At 43.5% G+C, this 27,010-nt stretch overlaps 1 protein-coding gene across 1 annotated transcript in view; it reads left to right on the top strand.

The window, feature by feature from the left end:
* Positions 1 to 27,010, top strand: part of lrp2b (low density lipoprotein receptor-related protein 2b) — a 110,356-nt gene that overhangs the window by 46,044 nt on the left and 37,302 nt on the right. Inside the window, exons 43-56 of the mRNA XM_035746047.2 lie at positions 598 to 763; positions 3,180 to 3,338; positions 3,800 to 4,089; positions 9,025 to 9,228; positions 9,861 to 10,103; positions 10,392 to 10,517; positions 11,229 to 11,348; positions 11,686 to 11,817; positions 13,660 to 13,864; positions 21,599 to 21,894; positions 22,207 to 22,723; positions 24,556 to 24,708; positions 25,810 to 25,980; positions 26,522 to 26,745. Coding sequence (XP_035601940.2) covers positions 598 to 763; positions 3,180 to 3,338; positions 3,800 to 4,089; positions 9,025 to 9,228; positions 9,861 to 10,103; positions 10,392 to 10,517; positions 11,229 to 11,348; positions 11,686 to 11,817; positions 13,660 to 13,864; positions 21,599 to 21,894; positions 22,207 to 22,723; positions 24,556 to 24,708; positions 25,810 to 25,980; positions 26,522 to 26,745 — 3,006 coding nt within the window. The remainder of the gene's footprint in view (positions 1 to 597; positions 764 to 3,179; positions 3,339 to 3,799; positions 4,090 to 9,024; positions 9,229 to 9,860; positions 10,104 to 10,391; positions 10,518 to 11,228; positions 11,349 to 11,685; positions 11,818 to 13,659; positions 13,865 to 21,598; positions 21,895 to 22,206; positions 22,724 to 24,555; positions 24,709 to 25,809; positions 25,981 to 26,521; positions 26,746 to 27,010) is intronic.

The raw sequence follows: 27,010 nt of genomic DNA, 5'->3' as shown, positions 1-27,010 counted from the left end.
TAATTTTGTTCAGTGTACATAGGACCTTCTAACTAGCAAGTTTTGCATAGGTGGAGTTTTGCCTTGCCTGGTGACATCACCAGATGGGAAATCAGTTAACTATATTTTGTTATTTGTTTCATTAGTCCATTGTTGATATATTCTAAAAATGTTTTGCATGTCAGCAATCGAGTTTTCAAGATATATAACTTTCAAAATACAGAAATACAGCCAATGCATAATGCATAATGCATAATGAAAGAAATGCCAAAAGTTCCAAAGCTCTCTGCCAATAACAGATACTATTCAGTTTCCCCCTTCCTACTTCCAGACATGGATAACTATTACAGTAAGGTACTTAATTGCTACCCAGAAATTATTTGATGTTGATACAAAAATGGCTGCATTGGGCCTTTAATGTCTTGTTGCAGTATTGAGTGTAGCTGTTAACATCTATAAGTTGCAGTATTAGTTACCTTGGTGACTTAGGTTGTCTCCATCCTCACCTTTATCTTTTCCCACTCTGACTCTTTTCTCTCTCTCTCTATTTCTCTCCCCTCTTTCTTTTAAATGTTCATCCTCTCTCTCACTCTCGCTCTTTCTCTCTCTCTCTCTCAGATTTAAATGATCCACAGGGGCTGGCCTATGACTGGGTTCACAAGCGCCTTTACTTCACCGACGACTACAACAGAAGTGTCCAGGCCATGGGAGTGGACGGGCAGAACCGTTCCTTGATAGCCCATGCCAACCGCCCTCTTGGCATCATTGTGGATCCCTGCTATGGGTAAAACCAACTGAGATGTTTGCATACATTGATAGCTAATTTTACAAATCCCATCAAATCAAAGTTTATTTGTCACGTGCGCCGAATACAGCAGGTGTAGGTAGACCTTACAGTGAAATGCTTACTTACAGGCTCTAACCAATAGTGCAAAAAAAGGTGTTAGGTGAACAATAGGTAAGTAAAGAAATAAAACAACAGTAAAAAGATAGGCTATATACAGTAGCGAGGCTACATACAGACACTGGTTAGTCAAGGCTGCCGGTCCAGACGGCATCCCTAGCCGCGTCCTCAGAGTATGCGCAGACCAGCTGGCTGGTGTGTTTATGGACATAATTCAATAAATCCCTATCTCAGTCTGCTGTTCCCACATGCTGCAACAGGGCCACCATTGTTATTGTTCCCAAGAAAGCTAAGGTAACTGAGCTAAATGACTATCACCCCATAGCACTCACTTCCGTCATCATGAAGTGCTTTGAGAGACTAGTCAAGGATCATATCACCTCCACCCTACCTGACACCCTAGACCCACTCCAATTTGCTTACCGCCCCAATAGGTCCACAGACGACGCAATCACACTCCACACTGCCCTAACCCATCTGGACAAGAGGAGCACCTATGTAAGAATGCGGTTCATCGATTACAGCTCAGCATTTAACACCATAGTACCCTCCAAACTCGTCATTAAGATCGAGACCCTGGGTCTTGACCCCGCCATGTGCAACTGGGTCCAGCACTTTCTGACGGACCGTCCCCAAGTGGTGAGGGTAGGAAACAACATCTCCACCCCGCTGATCCTCAACACTGGGGCCCCACAAGGGTGCATTCTCAGCCCTCTCCAGTACTCCCTGTTTACCCATGACTGCGTGGCCATGCACGCATCCAACTCAAGTTTGTAGATGATACTGCAGTGGTAGGCTTGATTACCAACACCAACAAAACGGCCTACAGGGAGGAGGTGAGGGCCCTCGGAGTGTGGTGTCAGGAAAGTAACGTCCGCCCACAACCGTAAGGCTCTCCAGAGGGTAGTGAGGTCTGCACAACGCATCACCGGGGGCAAACTACCTGCCCTCCAGGACACCTACACCACCCGATGTCACAGGAAGGCCAAAAAGATCATCAAGGACAACAGCCACCCGAGCCACTGCCTGTTCACACAGCTATCATCCAAAGTCAGGGTCAGTACAGGTGCATCAAAGCTGGGACCGAGAGACTGAAAAACAGCTTCTATCGCAAGGTCATCAGACTGTTAAACAGCCACCACTAACATTGAGTGGCTGCTGCCAACATACTGACTCAAATCTCTAGCCAATTTTGAATTATTAAATAAATGTATTACCAGTCACTTTAAACAATGTCACTTTGTATAATGTTTACATACCCTACATTACTCATCTCATATGTATATACTGTACTCTATACCATCTACTGCATCTTGCGTATGCCGTTCGGCCATCGCTCATCCATATATTTATATGTACATATTCTTATTAATTCCTTTACACTTGTGTGTATAAGGTCATTGTTAGGAATTGTTAGATTACTTGTTAGATATTACTGCACTGTCGGAACTAGAAGCACAAGCATTTTGCACACTCGCATTAACATCTACTAACTATGTGTATGTGACCAATACATTTTGATTTAGCAGTCTTGTCTAGCAGTATTATGGCTTGGGGGTAGAAGCTGTTCAGGGTCCTGTTGGTTCCAGACTTGGTATACCGGTACCGCTTGCCCTGTGGTAGCAGTGAGAACAGTCGATGGCTTGGGTGGCTGAAGTTTTTTGGGGGCCTTCCGCTATGATGTACTGGGCATTACTCATCACCCTCTGTAGCGCCTTGCGGTCGGCAGTGGTGGAAAAAGTACCCAATTTTCCTACTTGAGTAAAAGTAAAGACACCTTAAAAGAAAACGACTCAAGTAAAAGTCAGCCAGTAAAAAATTACTGTCAAAGTCTAAAGTATTAGGTTTTAAATGTACTTAAGTATCAAAAGTAAAAGTATAAATCATTTGAAATGTCTTATATTAAGCAAACCAGACGACACAACGTTCTTGTTTTTTTATTTACGGATAGCCTGGGTCAACACATAATTTAAAAACTAAGCATTTGTTTTTATGACATGTGGAACAGTCAATAGTGCATCTAAATCTTTTAAGATCAGAGGCAATAGAGATGACCAGGGATGTTCTCTTGATAAGTGTGTGAATTAGACCATGTTCCTGTCCTGATAAGCATTCAAAATGTAACGAGTACTTTTGGGTGTAATGGGAAATGTATGGAGTAAAAAGCACATTTATTTTCTTTAGGAATGTAGTGGAGTAAAAGTAAAAATAGTCATGTACAGACACCCCTTCATAGGGGCCTTGGCTAAGCTAAGATGCCAGGATAACATTTCTCTTTAACTCTCTCTCTCTGTAGCTACCTATACTGGACTGACTGGGGGAGCCCTGCTAAGATAGAGAGAGCTACTCTCGGTGGAAACTTCCGGGTGCCCATCATCAGCACCAGTCTGTCCCAGCCCAACGGACTTTCCATAGACTACGAGGAAAGGATGCTCTACTGGGCCGACGCTTCCCTGTAAGAACACGACCATTAGTAACATTCTGTAATGTTTCAGCTTTTGTTTGTTTTTGTGTTATAATGTACAGCACTAAACATTTTTGTACCATACTTTGAATGAATCTCAAAGAAAGAAAGTAACTCATAGGTAATTACCATTTGACCGTGTCATTTCTTAGAATGTAGCTGGTCGCTTAGTTCGAAATGAGGTGGAATCAATAAGTCCAAATCATGTGCCATTTGTGACACAATTGTTGTTGTTTTTTTTACCCAGAAAAGTGTTGAACAATTCTCCACTTGCTTAAATATTTAAAAGCAGTAGGCTACACTGTTTTTCTATGCACCCATTTCTCATGATCTCTTATCATTCTAACTCTCCATCCATCCATTCATCCTTCCATCCCTCTATGCATCCATCCACCGACTCACCCACCCACCCATCCGTTATTCTTCTCCACTCCCTTCCCTCTCACCATTAGAGATAAGATTGAGCGTTCCACCCTGACCGGGGAGAGCCGCCAGGTGATCATGAGGGGCGTCCAGTACCCCTACGCTATGACCGTGTTCCAGCAGGACATATACTGGACTGACTGGACCACGCGAGCGGTCTACCGTGCCGGGAAGGACGACGGGTCAGGTTTCACGGTCCTGGTCCAGGAACTACAGTACAGGCCCAAGGACATCCACGTTTACGCCGGCGCCAAGCAGCAGGCTTGCTCAAGCCCCTGTCAGCAGTTTAACGGAGGGTGTAGTCACGTCTGCGTGCCAGGTCAGGAGTTTGAATAACAAAACGTTTGCTTTTAGTGTCTTGGAGTTCCTCCAGGAGAGATCCACATGCTAAACTCAAATGTCTCATCTCTCATTGACATCAATTAATGATTCAGGTGAAATTCTGAGAACAACAATACCCACTGGGCACACCACATTATCTCAACATGTATAATTTCGTAATACAGTATTTAGTTGAGACGTTGATCATTCAGATTACAACCTATATTCACCCACTCAAAAAGACAGGCAAAAGTTATTTAAATTTACAATCACTATGATTTTTACGGATAAACAATGTCTGATTTTTGGTTTAATTGTCACCCAAATGTCTATCACTGCACTTTCAACCATTTAAAAGTACAGCAAAGTTTAAATGGGAATACAATGTCAGATATTTTGTTTAATGCGCTATCACTGTGCCTCATCTGATAGCGGAATCAAATTACTTGGATTGCAGTTGAGATTGCATTAAAGGTACATGGTGCGCCTCCCGGGTGGCGCAGTGGTTAAGGGCACTGTACTGCAGCGCCAGCTGTGCCACCAGAGACTCTGGGCCCAGGCTCTGTCATAACCGGCAGCGACCGGGAGGTCCGTGGGGTGACGCACAATTGGCCTAACGCCGTCCGGGTTAGGGAGGGCTTGGCCGGGAGGGATATCCTTGTCTCATCGCGCACCAGCGACTCCTGTGGCGGGCCAGGCGCAGTGCACGCTAACCAAGGTTGCCAGGTGCACAGTTTTTCCTACGGGACATTGGTGCGGCTGGCTTCCGGGTTGGATGTGCTTGGTTGGGTTGTGTATTGGAGGACGCATGACTTTCAACTTTCGTCTCTCCCGAGCCCGTACGGGAGTTGTAGCGATGAGACAAGATAGTAGCTACTAAACAATTGGATACCACGAAATTGGGGAGAAAAAGGGGTAAAAAATCAAGTACATGGATCAATGCTGTTCGAGATTCTGCACAGATTATTCCAACAATTGTGAAGATTTAATTTTTTTATTTAATTTTTTAATTTCACCTTTATTTAACCAGGTAGGTTAGTTGAGAACAAGTTCTCATTTGCAACTGCGACCTGGCCAAGATAAAGCATAGCAGTGTGAACAGACAACACAGAGTTACACATGGAGTAAACAATTAACAAGTCAATAACACAGTAAAAAAAAGGGAGTCTATATACAATGTGTGCAAAGGGCATGAGGAGGTAGGCGAATAATTACAATTTTGCAGATTAACACTGGAGTGATAAATGATCAGATGGTCATGTACAGGTAGAGATATTGGTGTGCAAAAGAGCAGAAAAGTAAATAAATAAAAACAGTATGGGGATGAGGTAGGTAAAAATGGGTGGGCTATTTACCGATAGACTATGTACAGCTGCAGCGATCAGTTAGCTGCTCAGATAGCAGATGTTTAAGTTGGTGAGGGAGATAAAAGTCTCCAACTTCAGCGATTTTTGCAATTTGTTCCAGTCACAGGCAGCAGAGAACTGGAACGAAATGCGGCCAAATGAGGTGTTGGCTTTAGGGATGATCAGTGAGATACACCTGCTGGAGCGCGTGCTACGGGTGGGTGTTGCCATCGTGACCAGTGAACTGAGATAAGGCGGAGCTTTACCTAGCATGGACTTGTAGATGACCTGGAACCAGTGGGTCTGGCGAGGAATATGTAGCGAGGGCCAGCCGACTAGAGTATACAAGTCGCAGTGGTGGGTGGTATAAGGTGCTTTAGTGACAAAACGGATGGCACTGTGATAAACTGCATCCAGTTTGCTGAGTAGAGTGTTGGAAGCAATTTTGTAGATGACATCGCCGAAGTCGAGGATCGGTAGGATAGTCAGTTTTACTAGGGTAAGTTTGGCGGCGTGAGTGAAGGAGGCTTTGTTGCGGAATAGAAAGCCGACTCTTGATTTGATTTTCGATTGGAGATGTTTGATATGAGTCTGGAAGGAGAGTTTACAGTCTAGCCAGACACCTAGGTGCTTATAGATGTCCACATATTCAAGGTCGGAACCATCCAGGGTGGTGATGCTAGTCAGGCGTGCGGGTGCAGGCAGCGAACGGTTGAAAAGCATGCATTTGGTTTTACTAGCATTTAAGAGCAGTTGGAGCCCACGGAAGGAGTTTGTATGGCGTTGAAGCTCGTTGGGAGGTTAGATAGCACAGTGTCCAAGGACGGGCCGGAAGTATATAGAATGGTGTCGTCTGCGTAGAGGTGGATCAGGGAATCGCCCGCAGCAAGAGCAACATCATTGATATATACAGAGAAAAGAGTCGGCCCGAGAATTGAACCCTGTGGCACCCCCATAGAGACTGCCAGAGGACCGGACAGCATGCCCTCCGATCTTCATAGACCTACGACAACCTGGACCCACTCCAATTCCAGTTTGTCATGATCTGAGAGACCTTTTAGGTGCCTTTTGGCAAACTCCAAGCAGGCTGTCATGTGCCTTTTCCTGAAGAGTGGCTTCCGTCTGGTTGCTCTACCATAAAGGCCTGATTGGTGGAATGCTGCAGAGATGGTTGTCCTTCTGGAAGGTTCTCCCATCTCCACAGAGGAACTCTGAAGCTCTGTCAGAGTGACTATCGGGTTCTTGGTCACCTCCCTGACCAAGGCCCTTCTCCCCCGATTGCACAATTTGGCTGGGCTGCCAGCTCTAGGAAGAGTCTTGGTGGTTCCAAACTTCTTCCATTTAAGAATGATCGAGGCCACTGTGTTCTTGGGGACCTTTAATGCTGCAGCATTTTTTTTCGCACCCTTCCCCAGATCTGTGCCTCGACACAATCCTGTCTTGGTGCTCCACGGACAATTCCTTCGACCTCATGGCTTGGTTTTTGCTCTGACATGCACTGTCAACTGTGGGACCTTATTTTGACAGGTGTGTGCCTTTTCAAATCATGTCCAATCAATTGAATTTACCACAGGTGGACTCCAATCAAGGTGTAGAAACATCTCAAGGATGATCAATAGAAACAGGATGCATCTGAGCTCAATTTCGAGTCTCATAGCAAAGGGTCTGAATTCTTATGTAAATAAGGTATTTCTTTTTTTTTTAATTTATATAATATGTATATAACATAAACATTTGCTAACATTTCTAAAACCCTGTGTTTTGATTTTGTCATTATGGGGTATTGTGTGTAGATTGATGAGGATTCGTTATTTTAAATTGATTTTAGAATATCGCTGTAACATAACAAAATGAGGAAATAGTCAAGGGGTCTGAATACTTTCGGAATGCACTGTATGCCACGGTGCATTGAAGCTGTTCTGGCGGATCGTGGTGATCCAACTCCTTATTAAGAACCTTTATGTTGATCTTTCCTTTATTTTGTCTGTTACCTGTATATGTCCTTCAAATGTTGATTTAAAAAATAAAAAAAATGTTGCGTTGACAACCAAACACAATTCAATATCACTAAATATCATTACATTTGAAGTTAGCCAGAGCTTGAAACATGAAACCCTATTCCTATGCATTGCCTATTTATTGTTGAATCCTGGGTTGAATTGAAACACTAGTTGTTCATGACTTGGTATATAGTCCTAAATAGCATCATTGATGATATTTAAGGTATAAAGTATGGTGACATTTCATATGCTCTGTTAAACCTACCCTTCGATAGCAGTACATCTGTGTAGTTTTTAAGTGGAGATGTCTCAACAATCTTTCTCACTATAGCACATTGGTAATAGTCAGTGACAACTATCATAGCTAAGGAGGTCTGGGTTAAAACCCTGAATGGGAGACCAAAGAGTAGTTGTAGATAGATCAATTCTTCAGTACAGCCCAGTCTATTTATATATTTTTTGATAGTGGCAGTGGTGGAAAAGTAACAAATTGCCATACTTGAGTAAAAGTAAAGATACCTAAATAGAAAATGACTCAAAAGTGAGTCACCCAGTAAAATACTACTTGAGTAAAAGTCTTAAAGTATTTGATTTTTAACTATATTTAAGAATCATTTAAAATTCATTATATTAGGAAAACTAGACGGCACAATGTTATTGTTTTTATAATTTACAGATTGTCAGGGGCACATTTACAAATGAAGCATTTGTGTTTAGTTATTACGGCTCAGGCTAAGACCCTAGATCCAGACACAGGAGGCAGATAGTACGAGTCTCTGTGTTTCTTACAGTTCAAGGGGCAGGAAAAAGGTAAGTCAAGGCAGGCAAAGAGTCATAATCCAAATCAGAGTCAGGCAGATACAGGACAGGCAGAAAGGTCAGCACTGGGAAGACTAGGGGGGAAACTAGCGCACAGGGATCCCGCTGGTGGGACATGACAAACTGGCAACAGATAAACAGAAACCATTTTCCTGTTCTGTTTTTTAAAATTTATTTTTAACGTAACCTTTTATTTAACTAGACAAGTTGGTTACGAACACGCTGTTAGGAGTACATGTAACGAGTACATTGGGTGTCAGGGAAAATGTATGGAGTAAAAAGTACATTGTCTTTAGGAATGTAGTGGAGTAAAAGTAAAAGTTGTCATAGATATAAATAGTAAAGTACAGATACCCCCCAAAAAACGACTTAAGTAGTACTTTAAAGTTTTTTTACTTAAGTATTTACACCACTTGTAAGTGGATACACCATTGAAGATCTGACGTTGTTTTAGGGCTATAAATTCAACTAATTCAAGGTTAGTCGATGTTGACATTTTGTTACCATGATGACATAATCCTGTGGTTGAAATGTTACCCTCAAAACAAGTGTACATTGATAACTTTTTTTCAAATCCAATATATTTCCCACGTCACAATAAGTTGACAAACTAAATTTAAACAAAGTTGAAATCAACCAGTTTGTTCCCAGTGGGTAGTCACACACTTAACTCACAATAAGATTGAGCAACTAAAGCAACATCTACTTATGTCCATCCTGCCAATGTCTATCACCCCTGACCCTGATGATGGTTCCCTCTGCCTATAGGTCCCTCTGGTCCAGAGTGTCAGTGTCCTGTATCGGGTAACTGGTATTTGGCCAACAATGGCAGGGACTGTATCCATGACAATGGTAACCGTTGCCAGCCCGAGCAGTTCACCTGTCTGAATGGTGGCTGTATCTCAGTGCGTTTGAAGTGTGACGGCTACAGTGATTGCCAGGACAACTCAGACGAGCTGGAGAGAGTGTGCGGTGAGTGTATTTACCTCAGTCTGTTTTTTGCCGCCATTTTAGTCAAGACCCAGCAACAGCAACGCCAAGAGCTCTTAAGTTTTGAATCTTTCAAACTCAGCGGTCATGTCAAATGCTTTATAGCTCAAGTGTGCTCCCTGTACTGTCATTTCCCTGCACCTAGCAACCTTGTTAAAAAGACTCCATTAATGGTATTTTCCATAGATTTCCACACTTGCTCAATCAAATAATCAATCAAATGTATTTATAAAGCCCTGTTTAGATCAATTGTCACAAAGTGCTTTACAGTAACCTGGCGTAGACCCCAAAGACTAACCGGTGACCCCGCACATTGATTCTGTACCGGTACCTGCTGTATCTAGCCTTGCTATTGTTATTTTACTGCTGCTCTTTAATTATTTGTGACTTTTATTTCTTATTCTTATTTTTTTTGAGGTATTTTATTATTTATTTATTTTTTAACTGCATTGTTGGTTAAGGGCTTGTAAGTAAGCATTTCGCTGTAAGGTCTTCACCTGTTGTATTCGGCGCATGTGACATACAATTTGATTTGATTTGAAAAGCACATTGGCAAGGAAGAATCTTCAAGAGAAACCAGTTGTGCTCACCCTCTCCTATACTTCCCCTCTCAGCCTTCCACGAGTGCTCGGCCCAGGACTTCACTTGTGACAACGGCCGCTGTGTGGCCCTGTCCTACGTTTGTGACTACGCGAATGACTGCGGCGACAACAGTGACGAGCTGGGCTGCGCGTTCCCCACCTGTGCCTCCGCCACCGAGTTCACTTGCACCAATGGACGCTGCATCTCCGCCGCCTTCGTCTGCGACGGCTACAGTGACTGCCGCGACAACGACACCTCAGACGAGATCAACTGTCGTGAGTGATAACTGCTGTGAATAGAGTTGATTTAAGGAGAGTCGAAACAAAGATATTAGCAAGAGTGCCAAAAAAGAGACTGCACTAGTCCACAGATACTGTTAAGCATCTGCACATGTGCTTAGGAGTTCACTCTGTCCAGCAACATATTAGCTGTGTGACATAAGTAAAGTTTGACCTCTTTATTCAAACTCTCTTTTCTTATGTCAGAAGTTACCCCGCTGCTTATTGTAACATCATATCGTTGAATCTACCTTTAACCTTTTCTACTTTACTTCGTTCTCGTAGCGCCCAGAACGTGTCCCTCCGGACAAACCAAGTGTGACAGCACCAACATCTGTATCTACGCGAGCCAACTGTGCGACGGTTACAACAATTGTGGGGACAACAGTGACGAGAACACTTTGTTCTGTGGTAAGTCTAGCTATGATGTGTGTTTTGTTTTATACACTGAGTGTGCATCCTCTTTCCATGACTTAGACCGACCAGTTGAATCCAGGTGAAAGCTATGATCCCTTATTGATGTCACTTCAATCAGTGTAAATGAAGGGGAGGAGACAGGTTAAATAAGGATTTTTAAGCCTTTCAGAGGGTGAATGGGCAAGACAAAATATTTAAGTGCCTTTAAGCAGGATATGGTAGTAGGTGCCAGGCGCACCGGTTTGAGTGTGTCACGAACTGCAACGCTGCTGGGTTTTCCACGCTCAACAGTTTCCTGTGTGTGTCAAGAATAGTCCGCCCCCCAAAGGACATCCAGCCAACTTGACATAACTGTGGGATGCATTGGAGTCAACATGGGTCAGCATCCCTGTGGAACGCTTTCGACACCTTGTAGGGTCCATGCCCCGAATTGAGGCTGTTCCGAGAGCAAAAGAGGGTGCAACTTAATATTAAGGTGTTCCTAATGTTTTGTGCACTGTATATCATGCCTGTACCTGCTGTGGTTTTGGACAGTTATCTTTTTATCCCTGACTTGTTTGCACATGTATGTTTTTTCAGTTTTACGTCACTCTCCACAGTCTGTTCACTATATACTGTGCCTTTGTGTGTGTTTGGGCATACATGTGTGTGTGTGTGTGTGTGTGTGTGTGTGCATGCGCGTTTGTGTGTGTGTGTGTGTTACAGCGGGCCGGACGTGCTCACCCGACCAGTTCCGTTGTGACGAGGGGAAGTGTATCCCCAGCCACTGGGTGTGTGACTGGGTCAGAGACTGTGTCGACGGGACCGACGAGCCCCCCTCCTGCCGTGAGTACTCCCTAACCTGGGCCCTGTTCAGGCACCAAAGGCAAGAAAACAGACTGAAACAGGGAGAGATTTACCTGGACATTTCCAATAAGAAATTAAAATGTTCGTTTTCCACTTCAAAATGTTTTGCAACAGTACGACCTAGATCATGGCCGCATTCAGAAGGCAAACTTTGCGGACTGTTGCAAATAATGTAATTTTGTAAAACTGTATTGATTCCTTATTCTACAAGACAGAGAGGCATACTTGTTTGATGTAACATATTTCTACGTGAATATTCAACAATGTAGTGAAAACAATAGCTGTTAAATTGTCCCCCTCTCTCTCTTTCCTCCAGAGGACCAAATAAACACCTGTCACCCTGACCAGTTCACATGCACCAACGGGAACTGTATCCCCATGTCACTGACGTGTGACGGCAACAACGACTGCTGGGACAATAGTGACGAGGCACTGGAACTCCAATGTGGTGAGACATTACAGTATACAGTGCATTCGGAAAGTATTCAGACTTTTCCCACATTTTGTTAGGTTATAGCCATATTCTAAAACTGATTATTGATCCCCCCCCCTTATCAATCTACACAAAATACCCCATAATGACAAAGCAAAAACAGTTATTTAGAGTTTTTGCTAATTTATACAATTTTTTTTTAAAGTGTTCAGACCCTTTACTCTGTACTTTGTTGAAGCACCTTTGGCAGCGATTACCGCCTTGAGTCTTCTTGGGTATGATGCTACAAGCTTGGCACACCTGTATTTGGGGAATTTCTCCCATTCTTCTCTGCAGATAAGGTTGGATGGGGAGCGTCGCTGCACAGCTATTTTCAGGTCTTTCCAGAAATGTTTGATCAGGTTTAAGTCCGGGCTCTGGCTTGGCCACTCAAGGTCATTCAGAGACTTGTCCCTAAGCCACTCCTGCTTTGTCTTGGCTGTGTGCTTAGGGTTGTTGTCCTGTTGGAAGGTAAACCTTTGCCCCAGTATTAGGTCCTGAGCGCTCTGGAGCAGGTTTTCATCAAGGATCTCTCTGTACTTTGCTCCATTCATCTTTCCCTCAGTCCTAACTTGTCTCCCAGTCCCTGCTGCTGAAAAACATCCCCACAACATGATGCTGCAACCACCATGCTTCACCGTAGGGATGGTGCCAGGTTTCCTCCAGATGTGACGCTTGGCATTCAGTCAAAATAGTTCAATCTTGGTTTAATCAGACCAGAGAATCTTGTTTCTCATAGTCTGAGAGTAGGTGCCTTTGGCAAACTCCATGCGGGCTGTCGTGCCTTTTACTGAGGAGAGGTTTCCGTCTGGCCACTCTACCATAAAGGCCTGATTGGTGGAGTGCATCAGAGATGGTTGTCCTTCTAGAAGGTTCTCCCACCTCTACAGAGGAACTCTAGAGCTCTTTCAGTGACCATCGGGTTCTTGGTCACCTCCCTGACCAAGGCCCTTCTCCCTCGATTGCTTACTTTGGCCAGGTGGCCAGTTCTAGAAAGAGTCTTGGTGGTTCATTACTTCTTCCATTTAATAATAATAGACACCACTGTGTTCTTGGACCTTCAATGCTGCGGACATTTTTTGGCACCCTTCCTCAGATCTGTGCCTCGATACAATCCTGTCTCGGGGCTCTACAAACAATTCCTTTGACCTCATGGCTTGGTTTTTGCTCTGGCACTGTCAACTGTGGGACCTTGTATAAACAGGTGTGTGCCTTTTCAAATCATGTCCAATCAATTGAATTTACCACAGGTGGACTCCAATCAAGTTGTAGAAACATCTCAAGGATGATCAATAGAAACAGGATGCACCTGCGCTCAATTTCTAGTCTCATAGCAAAGGGTCTGAATACTTATGTAGATAAAAAATAAAATTGAAAACATTTCTATAAACCTGTTGTCACTTTGTCATTATGGGGTATTGTGTGTAGATTGCAGAGGATTATTTATTTAATCCATTTTAGAATAAGGCTGTAACGTAACAAAATGTGGAAAAGGTCAAGGGGTCTGGACACTTCCCGAAGGCACTGTAACTCAGAATCTACACACCACAAACAACACATAAGCGTGACACTATTGGTCTATCAACTTATAATGGGGGTGGCTACACCAGAAGCAGGAAATGAAAGCAATCGTTTTTGTAACAATTGTGTATGATTCAGAGCGTAAAAAGGCGGTTCAACAAAGAGAGCCATGTGTTTTGCTTCACAATGCTTCAGATGTCTCATTTGGGGTTTGTTTCAAATCTGACTACTCTTGCGCAAGATAAATGTTCTTCAAAATATTGTGTGTGCATCTTTTACTTACCTCTCCCATTTCAGGAGAGCGGACATGCGCTTCTCATCAGTTCACCTGCCCCCCTCCATGGCGTCCTGGCCACCCGCGCTGTATCCCTCTGAGCTATGTGTGTGATGGGGAGAAGGACTGTGCCGACGCAGCTGATGAGCTTCAAAACTGCCCCAACCGCACCTGCCACATGAATGAGTTCGCCTGCGCCAATGGCCTGTGTATCCTCGTCCCCTTCCAGTGAGTTTGTGTGTGTGTGTCAGTCACATACTGTAAAAATAAGGTGTGTGTGGGTTTTTTTTTCTTTTCCTATCCTTGTGGGGACCAGAAGTCCTCCCAAGGATAGTAAAACAAGAGAAATTCAGAAAAGTGGGGACATTTCACCAGTCCCCACAAGGAAAAAGGCTATGTTAGGCTTAGGGGTTAGTGTTACAATTAGGGTTAGGGTAAGAATTAGGGTTAGGGAAAATAGGATTTTGAATGGGAATCAGTTGTTTGGTCCCCACAAGCGTAGTAAAACAAACGTGTGTGTTTTGTGCAAATTTGCCTCTGTATCTGATTGGCCTTCAGATCTATAAATCACATTCATCCCAACCAATCAGGGCGCTTGGACGCACTTTAGGGCTCCGCCTCCTATCACTTCACTTTAGTGCCCGGAATATACCATCCCGAGAACAAGCAGGTTTTGTGTTGCAGACGGACCTTTGGACAACTGAAGTGTCCATTGACAAGTGTGTGTTGGGAATGTTATTGTGCTAATAGGGGGTGCAATAGTATTAAGTTACGGTACCTTATTGTGCAGTGTACTGTAACAGTGTAGATAAGTTTGCAAGTAAGAAGTTGCAGTGTTGTTTGCTAGGTCTCGTGTTAATGCTAGCTCCAGTTACTTTGTATGTACCCTGCCCTGTGCATGCTACTTCGTCTAGTATCTTTATTCATTGCTACAAGTGTGTTTATTGAGTCCGACTAGCCTACTCATTAGTAAGTATAAGCAATGTGTTGTATTACTTGCATGCCCCCGCTGCAATATGTTTATATTATATGCATGCGACCGCTGCAGTATATTTATATCTGCAATATGTATAGCCTCTTGTGTTACTTGTATAGTAGCTGGTGTCATTCTACAGATTCTAGAAGTTCCCAGAATGTTCCAGGTCTTTCTGTTTGCAAGCACATGTGCACTAGGCCTAAGTTAAGATCTCAGCCAGGCCAGAGAGAGAGCCATAAAGCTCCATGGCCTTATCCTTCTATTTCTCTCTCTCTGGACATGTACAGTGCCTTTGCAAAAGTATTCAGACCCCTTGGATTTCTTCACATTTTATTGTGTTACAAAGTGGGATTAAAACGTATTTGTCATTTTCTGTCAACATTCTGCACAAAATACTGTAATGATTACCGCCCCGTAGCATTCACGTCGGTAGCCATGAAGTGCTATGAAAGACTGGTCATGGCTCACATCAACACCATCGTGACGGAAACCCTAGACCCACTCTAATTCGCATACCGCCCCGACAGATTCGCAGATGACACAATCTCAATCGCACTTCACACTGCCCTTTCCCACCTGGACAAAAGGAACACCTATGTGAGAATGCTGTTCATTGACTACAGCTCAGCATTCAACACCATAGTGCCCACAAAGCACATCATTAAGCAAAGGACCCTTGGACTAAACACCTCCCTCTGCAACTGGATCCTGGACTTGCTGACAGGCCGCACCCAGGTGGTAAGGGTAGGCAACAACATATCTGCCATGCTGATCCTCAACACTGGGGCCCCTCAGGGGTGCGTGCTTAGTCCCCTCCTGTACTCCCTGTTCACCCATGACTGCATGGCCAAGCACAACTCCAACACTATCATTAAATTAGCTGACGACACAATGGTGGTCGGCCTGATCACTGACAACGATGAAACAGCCTATAGGAAGGAGGTCCCAGGACAACAACCTCTCCCTCAATGTGAGCAAGACAAAGGAACTGATCGTGGACTACAGGAAAAGGAGGGCCGAACAGGCCCCCATTAACATCGACGGGGCTGAAGTGGAGCGGGTCGAGTTTCAAGTTCCTTGGTGTCCGCATCACCAACAAACTAACATGGTCCAAACGCACCAAGACAGTTGTGAAGAGGGCACAACAACACCTTTTCCCCCTCAGGAGACTGAAAAGATTTGGCATGGGTCCCTAGATCCTTAAAGTTCTACAGCTGCACCATCGAGAGCATCCTGACCGGTTGCAATCACCTCTTGGTATGGCAACTGCTCGGGATCTGACCGTAAGGCACTACAGGGTATGATCACAACATCACTGGGGCCAAGCTGCCTGACATCCAGGGAACTACAGTTGAAGTCATTAAAACTCGTTTTTCAACCACTCCACAAATGTTTTGTTAACAAACTATAGTTTTGGCAAGTCGGTTAGGACATCTACTTTGCATGACACAAGTAATTGTTAATTGTAATCCAACAATTGTAACTAATCCAACAATTGTTTACAGACAGATTATTTCACTTATAATTCACTGTATCACAATTCCAGTGGGTCAGACGTTTACATACCCTAAGTTGACTGTGCCTTTAAACAGCTTGAAAAATTCCAGAAAATGATGTCATGGCTTTAGGAGCTTCTGATCGACTGACTTAATCGATTGACTTAATTTGAGTCAATTGGAGGTGTACCTGTGGATCTATTTCAAGGCCTACCTTCAATTTCAGTGCCTCTTTGGCACTGAAAAAGAAAAATCAGCCAAGACCTCAGATTTAAAAAGTTGTAGACCGCCACAAGTCTGGTTCATCCTTGGGAGCAATTTCCAAACGCCTGAAGGTACCACGTTCATCGGTACAAACAATAGTACGCAAGTATAAACACCATGGGACCACACAGCCATCATACCGCTCAGGAAGGAGACGTGTTCTGTCTCCTAGGAGACAAACATACTTTGGTGCGAAAAGTGCACATCAATCTCAGAACGACAGCAAAGGACCTTGTGAAGATGCTGGAGGAAACAGGTACAAAAGTATCTCTATCCACAGTAAAACAAGTTCTATATCGACATAACCTGAAAGCTTCTCAGCAAGGAAGAAGCCACTGCTCAAAACCGCCATAAAAAACCATGAAGCACAAACCATGAAGCACGAAGGTGGCAGCATCATGTTGTGGGGGTGCTTTATCGCAGGAGGGACTGGTGCACTTCACAAAATAGATGGCATCATGGGGTAGGAAAATTATGTGGATATTTTGAAGCAACATCTCAAGTCATCAGTCAGGAAGTTAAAGCTTGGTCGCAAATGGGTCTTCTAAAGGGACAATGACCCCAAGCATACTTCCAAAGTTGTGGCAAAATGGCTTAAGGACAACAAAGTCAAGGTATTAGAGTGGCCATCACAAAGCCCTGACCTCAATTCCATAGAAAATGTGTGCGCAGAACTGAAAAAGTGTGTGCAAGCAAGGAGGCCTACAAACTTGACTCGGTTACACCAGCTCTGTCAGGAGAAAAGGACCAAAATTCACCCAACCTATTGTGGGAAACTTGTGGAAGGCTCCCTGAAATGTTTGACCCAAGTTAAACCATTTTAAAACAATGCTACCAAATGCTAGTTGAGTGTATGTAAACTTCTGACTCACTGGGAATGTGATGAAATAAATAAAAGCTCAAATAAATAATTATCTCAATTTAAAATAAAGTGGTGATCCTAACTGACCTAATACAGGGAATTTTTACTAGGATTCAATGTCAGGAATTGTGAAAAACTGAGTTTGAATGTATTTGGCTAAGGTGTATGTAAACTTTCGACTTCAACTGTATATACTAGGTGGTGTCAGAGGAAGGCCTTCAGTCACTCAAGTCTAAGACTGTTTTCTCTACTACCGTACGGCAAGCTGTACCGGAGCACCAAGTCTAATACCAAAAGGCTCCTTAATAAATCTTTTCGGGCTAGGGGTTCCGCTAGCGGAACGTTTCGACAACATCTGGTGAAGTGGCAGAGTGTGAAATTCAAAACAAATTATTCGAAATATTTAACTTTCATACATTCACAAGTGCAATACACCAAATTAAAACTTAACTTCTTGTTAATCTAGCCATCATGTCAGATTTCAAAAAGGCGAAAGCACACCATGTGATTATGTTAGGACAGCGCCTAGCCACAAAAACCATACAGCCATTCTCCAGCCAAGGAGAGAGCTCGCAAAAGTCAGAAATAGCAATTAAATTCATCACTAACCTTTGATCTTCATCTGGTGGCACTCCCAGGACTCCATGTTACACAATAAATGTTTGTTTTGTTCAATGAAATCCATCTTTATACCCAAAAACCTCAGTTTAAATTGGCGCGTTATGTTCAGTAATGCATTGTCTCAAATAACATCCGGTGAAATTGCAGAGAGCCAAATCAAATTACAGAGATACTCATCATAAACATTGATGATACAAGTGTTATACATAGGATTAAAGAAACTTCTTGTTAATCCAGCCGATGTGTCAGATTTCAAAAAGGCTTTACGGTTAAAGCAAACCATGCTATTATCTGAGGACAGCACCCCATCAAACAAAGACAGACAATCATAATTCAACCCGCCAGGCATGACACGAAACTCAGAAATAAAGATATAATATAGTACCTTTGACGAGCTTCTTCTGTTGACACTCCAATATGTCCCATACACATCACAAATGGTCCTTTTGTTCGATTAATCCCGTAGTTATATATCCAAAATGTCAATTTATTTGGTGCGTCTGATCCAGAAAAACACCGGTTCCAACTCGCGCAACATGACTACAAAATATCTCATAAGTTACCTGTAATCTTTGTCCAAACATTTCAAACAACAATTTTTACACAAATAATCGCTAAAATTTAAGACGGGATAAACTCTCTTCAATACCGGAGGAAAACAAAGTGGAGTGTGCTTTTCAGATCACGCGCCTCTATCAAACAGTACACTTCACTCGACCCTCATTCTGAACAGGGGTATTTCTTCATTTCTCAAAGGAAAAACATCAACCAATTTTTAAAGACTGTTGACATCCAGTGGAAGCGAAAGGAATCGCAAACTACTTCCTTAGAATTCTAGATTCCCAATTAAAATCCATTGAAAAGAGAGACCTAAAAAATAAAATCCTGGATGGTTTGTCCTCTGGGTTTCGCCTGCCAAATAAATTCTGTTATACTCACAGACATCATTCAGACAGTTTTAAAAACTTCAGTGTTTTAATATCCAAATCTACTAACACTATGCATATCATAGCTTCTGGGCCTGAGTAGCAGGCAGTTTACTTTGGGAACGCTTTTCATCCGAATGTGAAAATACTGCCCCCTAGCCCGAAAAGGTTTTAACAGCTTCTACCCCAAAGCCATAAGACTGCTGAACAATTAATCAAATGGCCACCCGGACTATTTACATTGACCCCCACCACCCCTTTGTTTTTACACTGCTGCTACTTGCTGTTTATCTATGCATAGTCCCTTTACAAATTACCTCGACTAACCTGTACCCCTGCACATTGGCTTGGTACCGGGACCCCCTGTATATAGCCTTGTTATTGTTATGTTGGAACCTGTGGGCTTGTAAGTAAGCATTTCACGGTAAGGTCTACAATACCTGTTGTACTCGGCGCATATGACAAATAACATTTGATTTGATGTTAATAGAAATGAAATAACTAAATTAGTCGTTGCATAAATATTCAGCTCCCTGAGTTAGTACATGTTAGAAATACCTATACTAGTGTATAATCCACAGCATAATTATTAACTTGGCCATACTTTAAGAGTTTTAAAGCGTGGATACTAATGGATACTAATTATTGTATTGTTTCCCCTTTTAAAACCACACAACAATATACAGTGGGGAGAACAAGTATTTGGTACACTGCTGATTTTGCAGGTTTTCCTACTTACAAAGCATGTAGAGGTCTGTAATGTTTATCATAGGTACACTTCAACTGGGAGATGGAGACGGAAGAGACGGAATCTAAAACAAAAATCCAGAATATAAATTAATTTGCATTTTATTGCATGACATAAGTATTTGATACATCAGAAAAGCAGAACTTAATATTTGGTACAGAAACCTTTGTTTGCAATTACAGAGATCATACGTTTCCTGTAGTTCTTGACAAAGTTTGCACACACTGCAGCAGGGATTTTGGCCCACTCCTCCATACAGACCTTCTCCAGATCCTTCAGGTTAAAGGGCTGTCGCTGGGCAATACGGACTTTCAGCTCCCGCCAAAGATTTTCTATTGGCTTCAGGTCTGGAGACTGGCTAGGCCACTCCAGGACCTTGAGAGGCTTCTTACGGAGACACTCCTTAGTTGCTGGGAAGACCCAGCCAGGACCCATCTTCAATGCTCTTACTGAGGGAAGGAGGTTGTTGGCCAAGATCTCGCGATACATGGCCCCATCCATCCTCCCCTCAATACGGTGCAGTCGTCCTGTCCCCTTTGCAGAAAAGCATCCCCAAAGAAGGATGTTTCCACCTCCATGCTTCACGGTTGGGATGGTGTTCTTGAGGTTGTACTCATCCTTTTTCTTCCTCCAAACACGGCGAATGGAGTTTAGACCAAAAAGCTCTATTTTTGTCTCATCAGACCACATGACCTTCTCCCATTCCTCCTCTGGATCATCCAGATGGTCATTGGCAAACTTCAGATGGGCCTGGACATGCGCTGGCTTGAGCAAGGGGACCTTGCGTGCGCTGCAATAATGTGTTACTAATGGTTTTCTTTGAGACTGTGGTCCCAGCTCTCTTCAGGTCATTGACCAGGTCCTGCCGTGTAGTTCTGGGCTGATCCCTCACCTTCCTCATGATCATTGATGCCTCACGAGGTGAGATCTTGCATGGAGCCCCAGACCGAGGGTGATTGACCGTCATCTTGAACTTCTTCCATTTTCGAATAATTGCGCCAACAGTTTTTGCCTTATCACCAAGCCGCTTGCCTATTATCCTGTAGGCCATCCCAGCCTTGTGCAGGTCTACAATTTTATCCCTGATGTCCTTACACAGCTCTCTGGTCTTGGCCATTGTGGAGAGGTTGGAGTCGGTTTGATTGAGTGTGTGGACAGGTGTCTTTTATACAGGTAACGAGTTCAAACAGGTGCAGTTAATACAGGTAATGAGTGGAGAACAGGAAGGGTTCTTAAAGAAAAACAGATCTGTGAGAGACGGAATTCCTACTGGTTGGTATGCAAATGCAAATGCAAATTACTTAAAAATCATACAATGTATGACGTCTCTCACTGTTGAAGTGTACCTATGATAAAAAATGACAGACCTCTACATGCTTTGTAAGTAGGAAAACCTGCAAAATCGGCAGTGTATCAAATACTTGTTCTCCCCACTGTACATAACTTCTAATGGAATCCACTGTGTCTGTGCGTGTGTGTGGCATGGGCCTCAACATCATGTTCTGACCGGACAGCACTAGGGTTGTGCAGTATGTAGATTTTCATATCGTCATACCGTCGTCCCCTCTTCCCAGGATTTACGGTATTACCGGCTTGGTACACAAGGGGGTGCCAAAAACAGCAAAAAATCCCATTGGGCATCTATTACCAGAATCCTAACAAAATTAGCAAAAGTATTAGCGAATTCCCATGGAGACTGCTAGCTAAAGATGCTAACAAGCGCAAACAAATATAAACAAATGCAATGACCGCCAATCCAGGTCATGAAGTTATACATACAATATATACAACATACAATATATATATACTGAATGTCAGAATTCGTTTTCTCACGCAGGAAAAATATATATAATAAGTTCATGCTGCGTTTTGTAAACACAAATGTAAAATTGTTATTGTAATTTCTGCTCGGCATCAGACACATTTAACAAAATATGGAAAAAGTCAAGGGGTCTGAATACTTTCCGGATGCACTGTATTTTTGTTGAGTGTCTCTCTCTCGTACATTGAAGAGTACGGGTACTTACACAAAGACTTCATACCCCATTGTTTACCTCCCCTCCTGTTAGCTGTGACCGAGTCAATGACTGCGGGGACGGCAGCGACGAGTTGGACTGTTCCTACGACACCTGCACCAGCTACCAGTTCACCTGCCAAAACGGCGCCTGCATCCCAGCCACCTTTGCCTGCGATGGCGAGGCCGACTGTCTGGACGGTTCTGACGAGGCAGAAGGCATGTGCAGCACCCCCCAGCCTACCTGTGCCCCGGGAGAGTACTTGTGCAAGTCGGGCGAGTGTATTGACACCCACAAGGTCTGCAACTCGCAGAAGGACTGCTCGGATAACAGTGATGAGAAGGGATGCGGTAAGATCTCTCGTACAGCGAAGGATGTAACACAATGGGGAAGGGATACATTTATTTTCTTTGAGTGAATGGAGGTTGTGACAGTTGTACAATAGGTATGCGATTGTAACCACACTAAATGTATGATATTTCAAGACGTACACTGTTTTTGGAGTAGGAAATACTGTAAGTTTGTGGAGTAGGAAATTAGTATTTGCAGTAAGAACATAAGAATTTAGAGTAGGAAAAGGGAACTTTGATTTGGATTCCTAGATTAATCTTACAGAACTCATCCTACCTCTCTCTATCTCCTTCCCTCTCTACTCTGTGCAGGAATTAACGAATGCCAAGATCCGTCGGTCCACAAGTGTGCCCAGGTCTGCACCGACACCCTGACAGGTTACTACTGCTCGTGTAATGCCGGCTACCACCTCATGCCTGATGGTAAGGCGTGCGCAGACCTGGACGAGTGCCGCGACACGCCCGCCGTCTGTAGCCAGATCTGCGAGAACTCCGCCGGCTCCTTCCACTGCAAATGCGCCCCGGGCTACGTGCGTGAGCCAGACGGGCGCACGTGCCGCCAGAACAGCGCCATCGCCCCTTATCTTCTGTACAGTAATCTTTATTACATTCGTAATTTGACGACTGACGGTTCGCAGCTGAGCGTGGTTCTGCAAGGACTGTCGAATGTGGTGGCGCTGGATTTTGACCATTACGAAAAGAGGCTGTACTGGTTGGATGCGGGAATGGTGCGGATTGAGAGGATGCGATTCGACGGCAGTGAGAGGGAGACGATAGTGGATAACAACGTGGTAGGGGCTGAGGGAATAGCGGTGGATTGGGTTGGCAGGTGAGTGAAGGGGGAGGGGTATCAGAGCTTTATTGTAATTTTAAAATCATTGGCCTCATGGCGACGCAGTTTCCTTAATCTCCAGCACCTCAATTGGAAAGGACAGGTGAGGGAAAACTATGAGTGTGAATAATTTCATGATGCACTGTGTTGTGTTCAAAAGCTTAACTAATCTGTCTCACAATTCACATTTTGATTATAGCCTACAGTTGGCTTATAATGACACATTTGTATCTCCTTATATGTTTCATAGCAAAAGGTCTATATATACAGTGGAAAGAAAAAGTTTGTGAACCCTTTGGAATTACCTCGATTTCTGCATAAATTTGTCATAAAAGTTGATCTGTTCTTCATCTAAGCCACAACAATAGACAAACACAGTCTGCTTAAACTAATGACACACAAACAATTATACATTTTCATGTCTTTACTGAACACACTGTGTAAACATTCCCAGTACAGGGTGGAAAAAACTCCTTTTTGCAGCAATAACCTCAACCAAACATTTTCTGTAGCTGCGAATCAGAACTGCACAACGGTCAGGAGGAATTTTGGATTTTCTTGGGATGTCTGGTGTGAACCACTCTCTTGAGCTCATGCCACAGCATCTCAATCGGATTGAGGTCAGGACTCTTACAGGGCCTCTCCAGAAGGTGTATTTTCTTCTGTTGAAGCCATTCTGTTGTTCATTTACATCTGTGTTTTTTGTCGTCACCCAACTTCTGTTTAAGCTTCAATTGGCGGCCTTACATTCTCCTGCAAAATGTCTTGTTAAACTTGGGAATTCATTTTTCCGTCGATGATAGCAAGCTGGCCAGGCCCTGAGGCAGCAAAGCAGCTCCAAACCATGATGCTCCCTCCACCATACTTCACAGTTGGGACGAGGTTTTGATGTTGCTGTGCTGTGCCTTTTTTTCTCCACACATAATGTTGTGTGTTCCTTCCAAACAACTCAACTGTAGTTTCATCTGTCCACAGAATATTTTGCCAACATCCAGGTGCTCTTTTGCGAACCTCGGACGTGCAGTAATGTTTTTTTTGGACAGCAGTGGCTTCTTCCATGGTGTCCTCCCATGAACACCATACTTGTTTAGTTTTCTACATATAGTAGACTCGTCAACAGAGAAGTTAGCATGTTCCAGAGATTTCTGTAAGTCTTTTGCTGACACTCTAGGATTCTTCTTTAACCTCATTGAACATTCTGCGCTGTGCTCTTGCAGTCATCTTTGCGGGACGGCCACTCCTAGGGAGAGTAGCAACAGTGCTGAACTTTCTCCATTTGTAGATCATTTGTTTTACCATAGACTGATGAACATTAAAGTTTTTAGAGATACTTATGTAACCATTTTCAGCTTTATGGAAGTTAACAATTCTTAATCTTAGGTCTTTGAGATCTCTTTTGTTCAATGCATGGTTCACATCAGGCAATGCTTCTTGTGAATAGCAAACTCAAATTTTGTGAGCGTTTTTATAGCGCAGGGCAGCTCTAACCAACATCTCCAACCTTGTCTCCAGGTTAGCAGACTCCTGACTCCAATTAGCTTTTGGAGAAGTCATTAGCCTTGGGGTTCACATACTTTTCCCAACCTACACTGTGGAAGTTTAAATGATGTATTCAATATAGATAAGAAAAATGCAATAATTTGTATGTTATTAGTTTAAGCACACTGTGTTCATCTATGGTTGTGACTTAGATGAAGATCAGATCAAATTTTAGGACCAATTTATGCAGAAATCCAGGGTTCACATACTTTTTCTTGCCAATGTATGATATTGTGTCTATGCACATGTCCATAGTCATTCTTGTATGTTTATGTGTGTGTATCCCAAAGGAAGCTCTACTGGGTAGACGGTTACTACGGCTCTCTCCACGTGTCAGAGCTGGATGGTCGTTTCCAGAAGAAGTTGCTGAGTGGCTGCGTGGGACCTAACGCCACCTACTGCTTTGTCCGGCCCCGTGCCGTAGCCGTCAACCCCAAATATGGGTACTAACCAGTGGAGGCTGCTGAGGGGAGGACGGCTCATAATAATGGCTGGAACAGAGCGAATGGCATCAAACACATGGGAACCACGTGTTTGATGTATTTCAAATCGAATCAAGTTTTATTAGTCACATGCGCCGAATACAACAGGTGTAGTAGACCTTACAGTGAAATGCTCACTTACGAGCCCCTAACCAACAACGCAGTTATAAAAATATATGAATAATAAATAAAAGTAACAAGTAATTAAAGAGTGGCAGTAAAATAACAATAGCGAGACTATATACAGGTGGGTACCGGTACAGGATTAATGTGCGGGGGCACCGGTGAGTTGAGGTAATATGTACATGTAGGTAGAGTCATTAAAGTGACTATGCATAGATGATAACAACAGAGAGTAGCAGCGGTGTAAAAGAGGGGGGGGGGGGCAATGCAAATAGTCTAAGTAGCCATTTGATTAGGTGTTCAGGAGTCTTATGGCTTCGGGGTAGAAGCTGTTTAGAAGCCTCTTGGACCTAGACTTGACGCTCCGGTACCGCTTGCCATGCGGTAGCAGAGAGAACAATCTATGACTAGGGTGGCTGGAGTCTTTGACACTTTAGGGCCTTCCTCTGACACCGCCTGGTACTGTATAGAAGTCCTGGATGGCAGGAAGCTTGGCCCCAGTTGATACCATTCCACCTATTCTGCTCCAGCTATTACCACAAGCCTGTTCTCCCCAATTAAGGTGCCACCGACATACACGCGCATACACACAAACAAACGAGTTCCCACACATCCCCACCTGCACGATAGAGGAAGAGTGGCCATTCTTAATTAATGGCAGATATTGAGGCATTTTTTGATAATCATAATATATGCCATTTAGCTGACGCTTTTATCCAAAGCGACTTACAGTCATGTGTGCATACATTCTACGTATGGGTGGTCCCGGGAATCGAACCCACTACCCTGGCGTTACAAGCGCCATGCTCTACCAACTGAGCCACAGAAGGATCATGACATCTTTGATATATTATTGAGTAATACAAGTTAACAAATTACATCACATTTTTTGTTCCCTTTTTTTAAATGTACTCTCCATTTGATTCTCTCTGCCTGCAGCTGGCTGTATTGGACAGACTGGGGGGACACCGCCTACATTGGCAGGGTTGGTATGGATGGTACCAACGCCACTGCCCTCATCACCACCAAGCTGGAGTGGCCCAGTGCCCTGACCATTGACTACACCACCAACAAGATCTTCTTCGCCGACTCCCACCTCAATTTCCTAGAGTGAGACATCAACACAACGCTGTCTTCAGAGATGAACTTAATAATTCACTCTTAATACTTTTCTCTGTAGTACTACCGGGCTTTATCATGAAAGTGTCATAGGGCAGAAAAATAAGGCAATGTGACCCCATCACATCTATGCCTTGAATATCAGGGTTGAATGAGATCATGTTCAGTTGAAGAAAAAAACACTTGAGGATAAGTAGGTAAGAAAACTCTGAGTAGAGAAAAGGAAATGGAGGAAAAAACTCTTTAGTTAGGAAGTAAGCGAGGAGCCTGGGCCCATCCTTCTCAAGCTTGCCTGTTTGAAGACCAGAGATCATGATCAAAGAGGTCAGACAGGAGCTGCCCTACAGAACATTACATTGATATACATTTTCTTTGTTTATTTGGATCCCCATTGAGCTGTTACAGTCGTAACAGCTATTCTTCTTGGTGTGCACAAAAAAAAAAAACATTTAAAAAAACAAAAGACAAGAACAAAATAAAGACAACAGAACAGTACAGTTAAAGTGTATGCCCTCTCTCTAACTCTCTAAAGTTTTGCTGATATGGACGGGGAGAACCGCCACCGGGCCATAGCAGGCTCCCTGCCTCACCCCTTTGCCGTCACCCTGTTTGAAGACTGGGTCTACTGGACAGACTGGAACACCCACACCGTTGAGAAGGCCCACAAGTACACTGGCACCGGCCGCGTCGTCATGGGCAACAACACACACCGGCCAAACGACATCCATGTATACCATCCCTACAGGCAGCCTCGCAGTATGTATAGTACTGTGCCCTTTGACCCTTTGGAATTCCCATACATTGCTTGCTTCATTTTCATACACCACTGTTGTACTTGTCTTTCCTGCACTCATATTTGTATGTTTTTACTTGCAATGACTTTGATATGTGGTTGTTTTCCTCTACCCTAGTTGAATGCACTTACTGGATAACAGCATTTGCTGAATGGCTTGAATGTCCATCGGGACAATATTATTAGCTTTCCATCATAGATGCGTCCATTCTTATGGCTGCTGATTGG

The sequence above is a fragment of the Oncorhynchus keta genome, chromosome 3 (assembly GCF_023373465.1).
Source record: "Oncorhynchus keta strain PuntledgeMale-10-30-2019 chromosome 3, Oket_V2, whole genome shotgun sequence".
Classification (NCBI taxonomy): Eukaryota; Metazoa; Chordata; class Actinopteri; order Salmoniformes; family Salmonidae; genus Oncorhynchus; species Oncorhynchus keta.
This window is presented reverse-complemented; position numbering and strand designations above follow the sequence as displayed.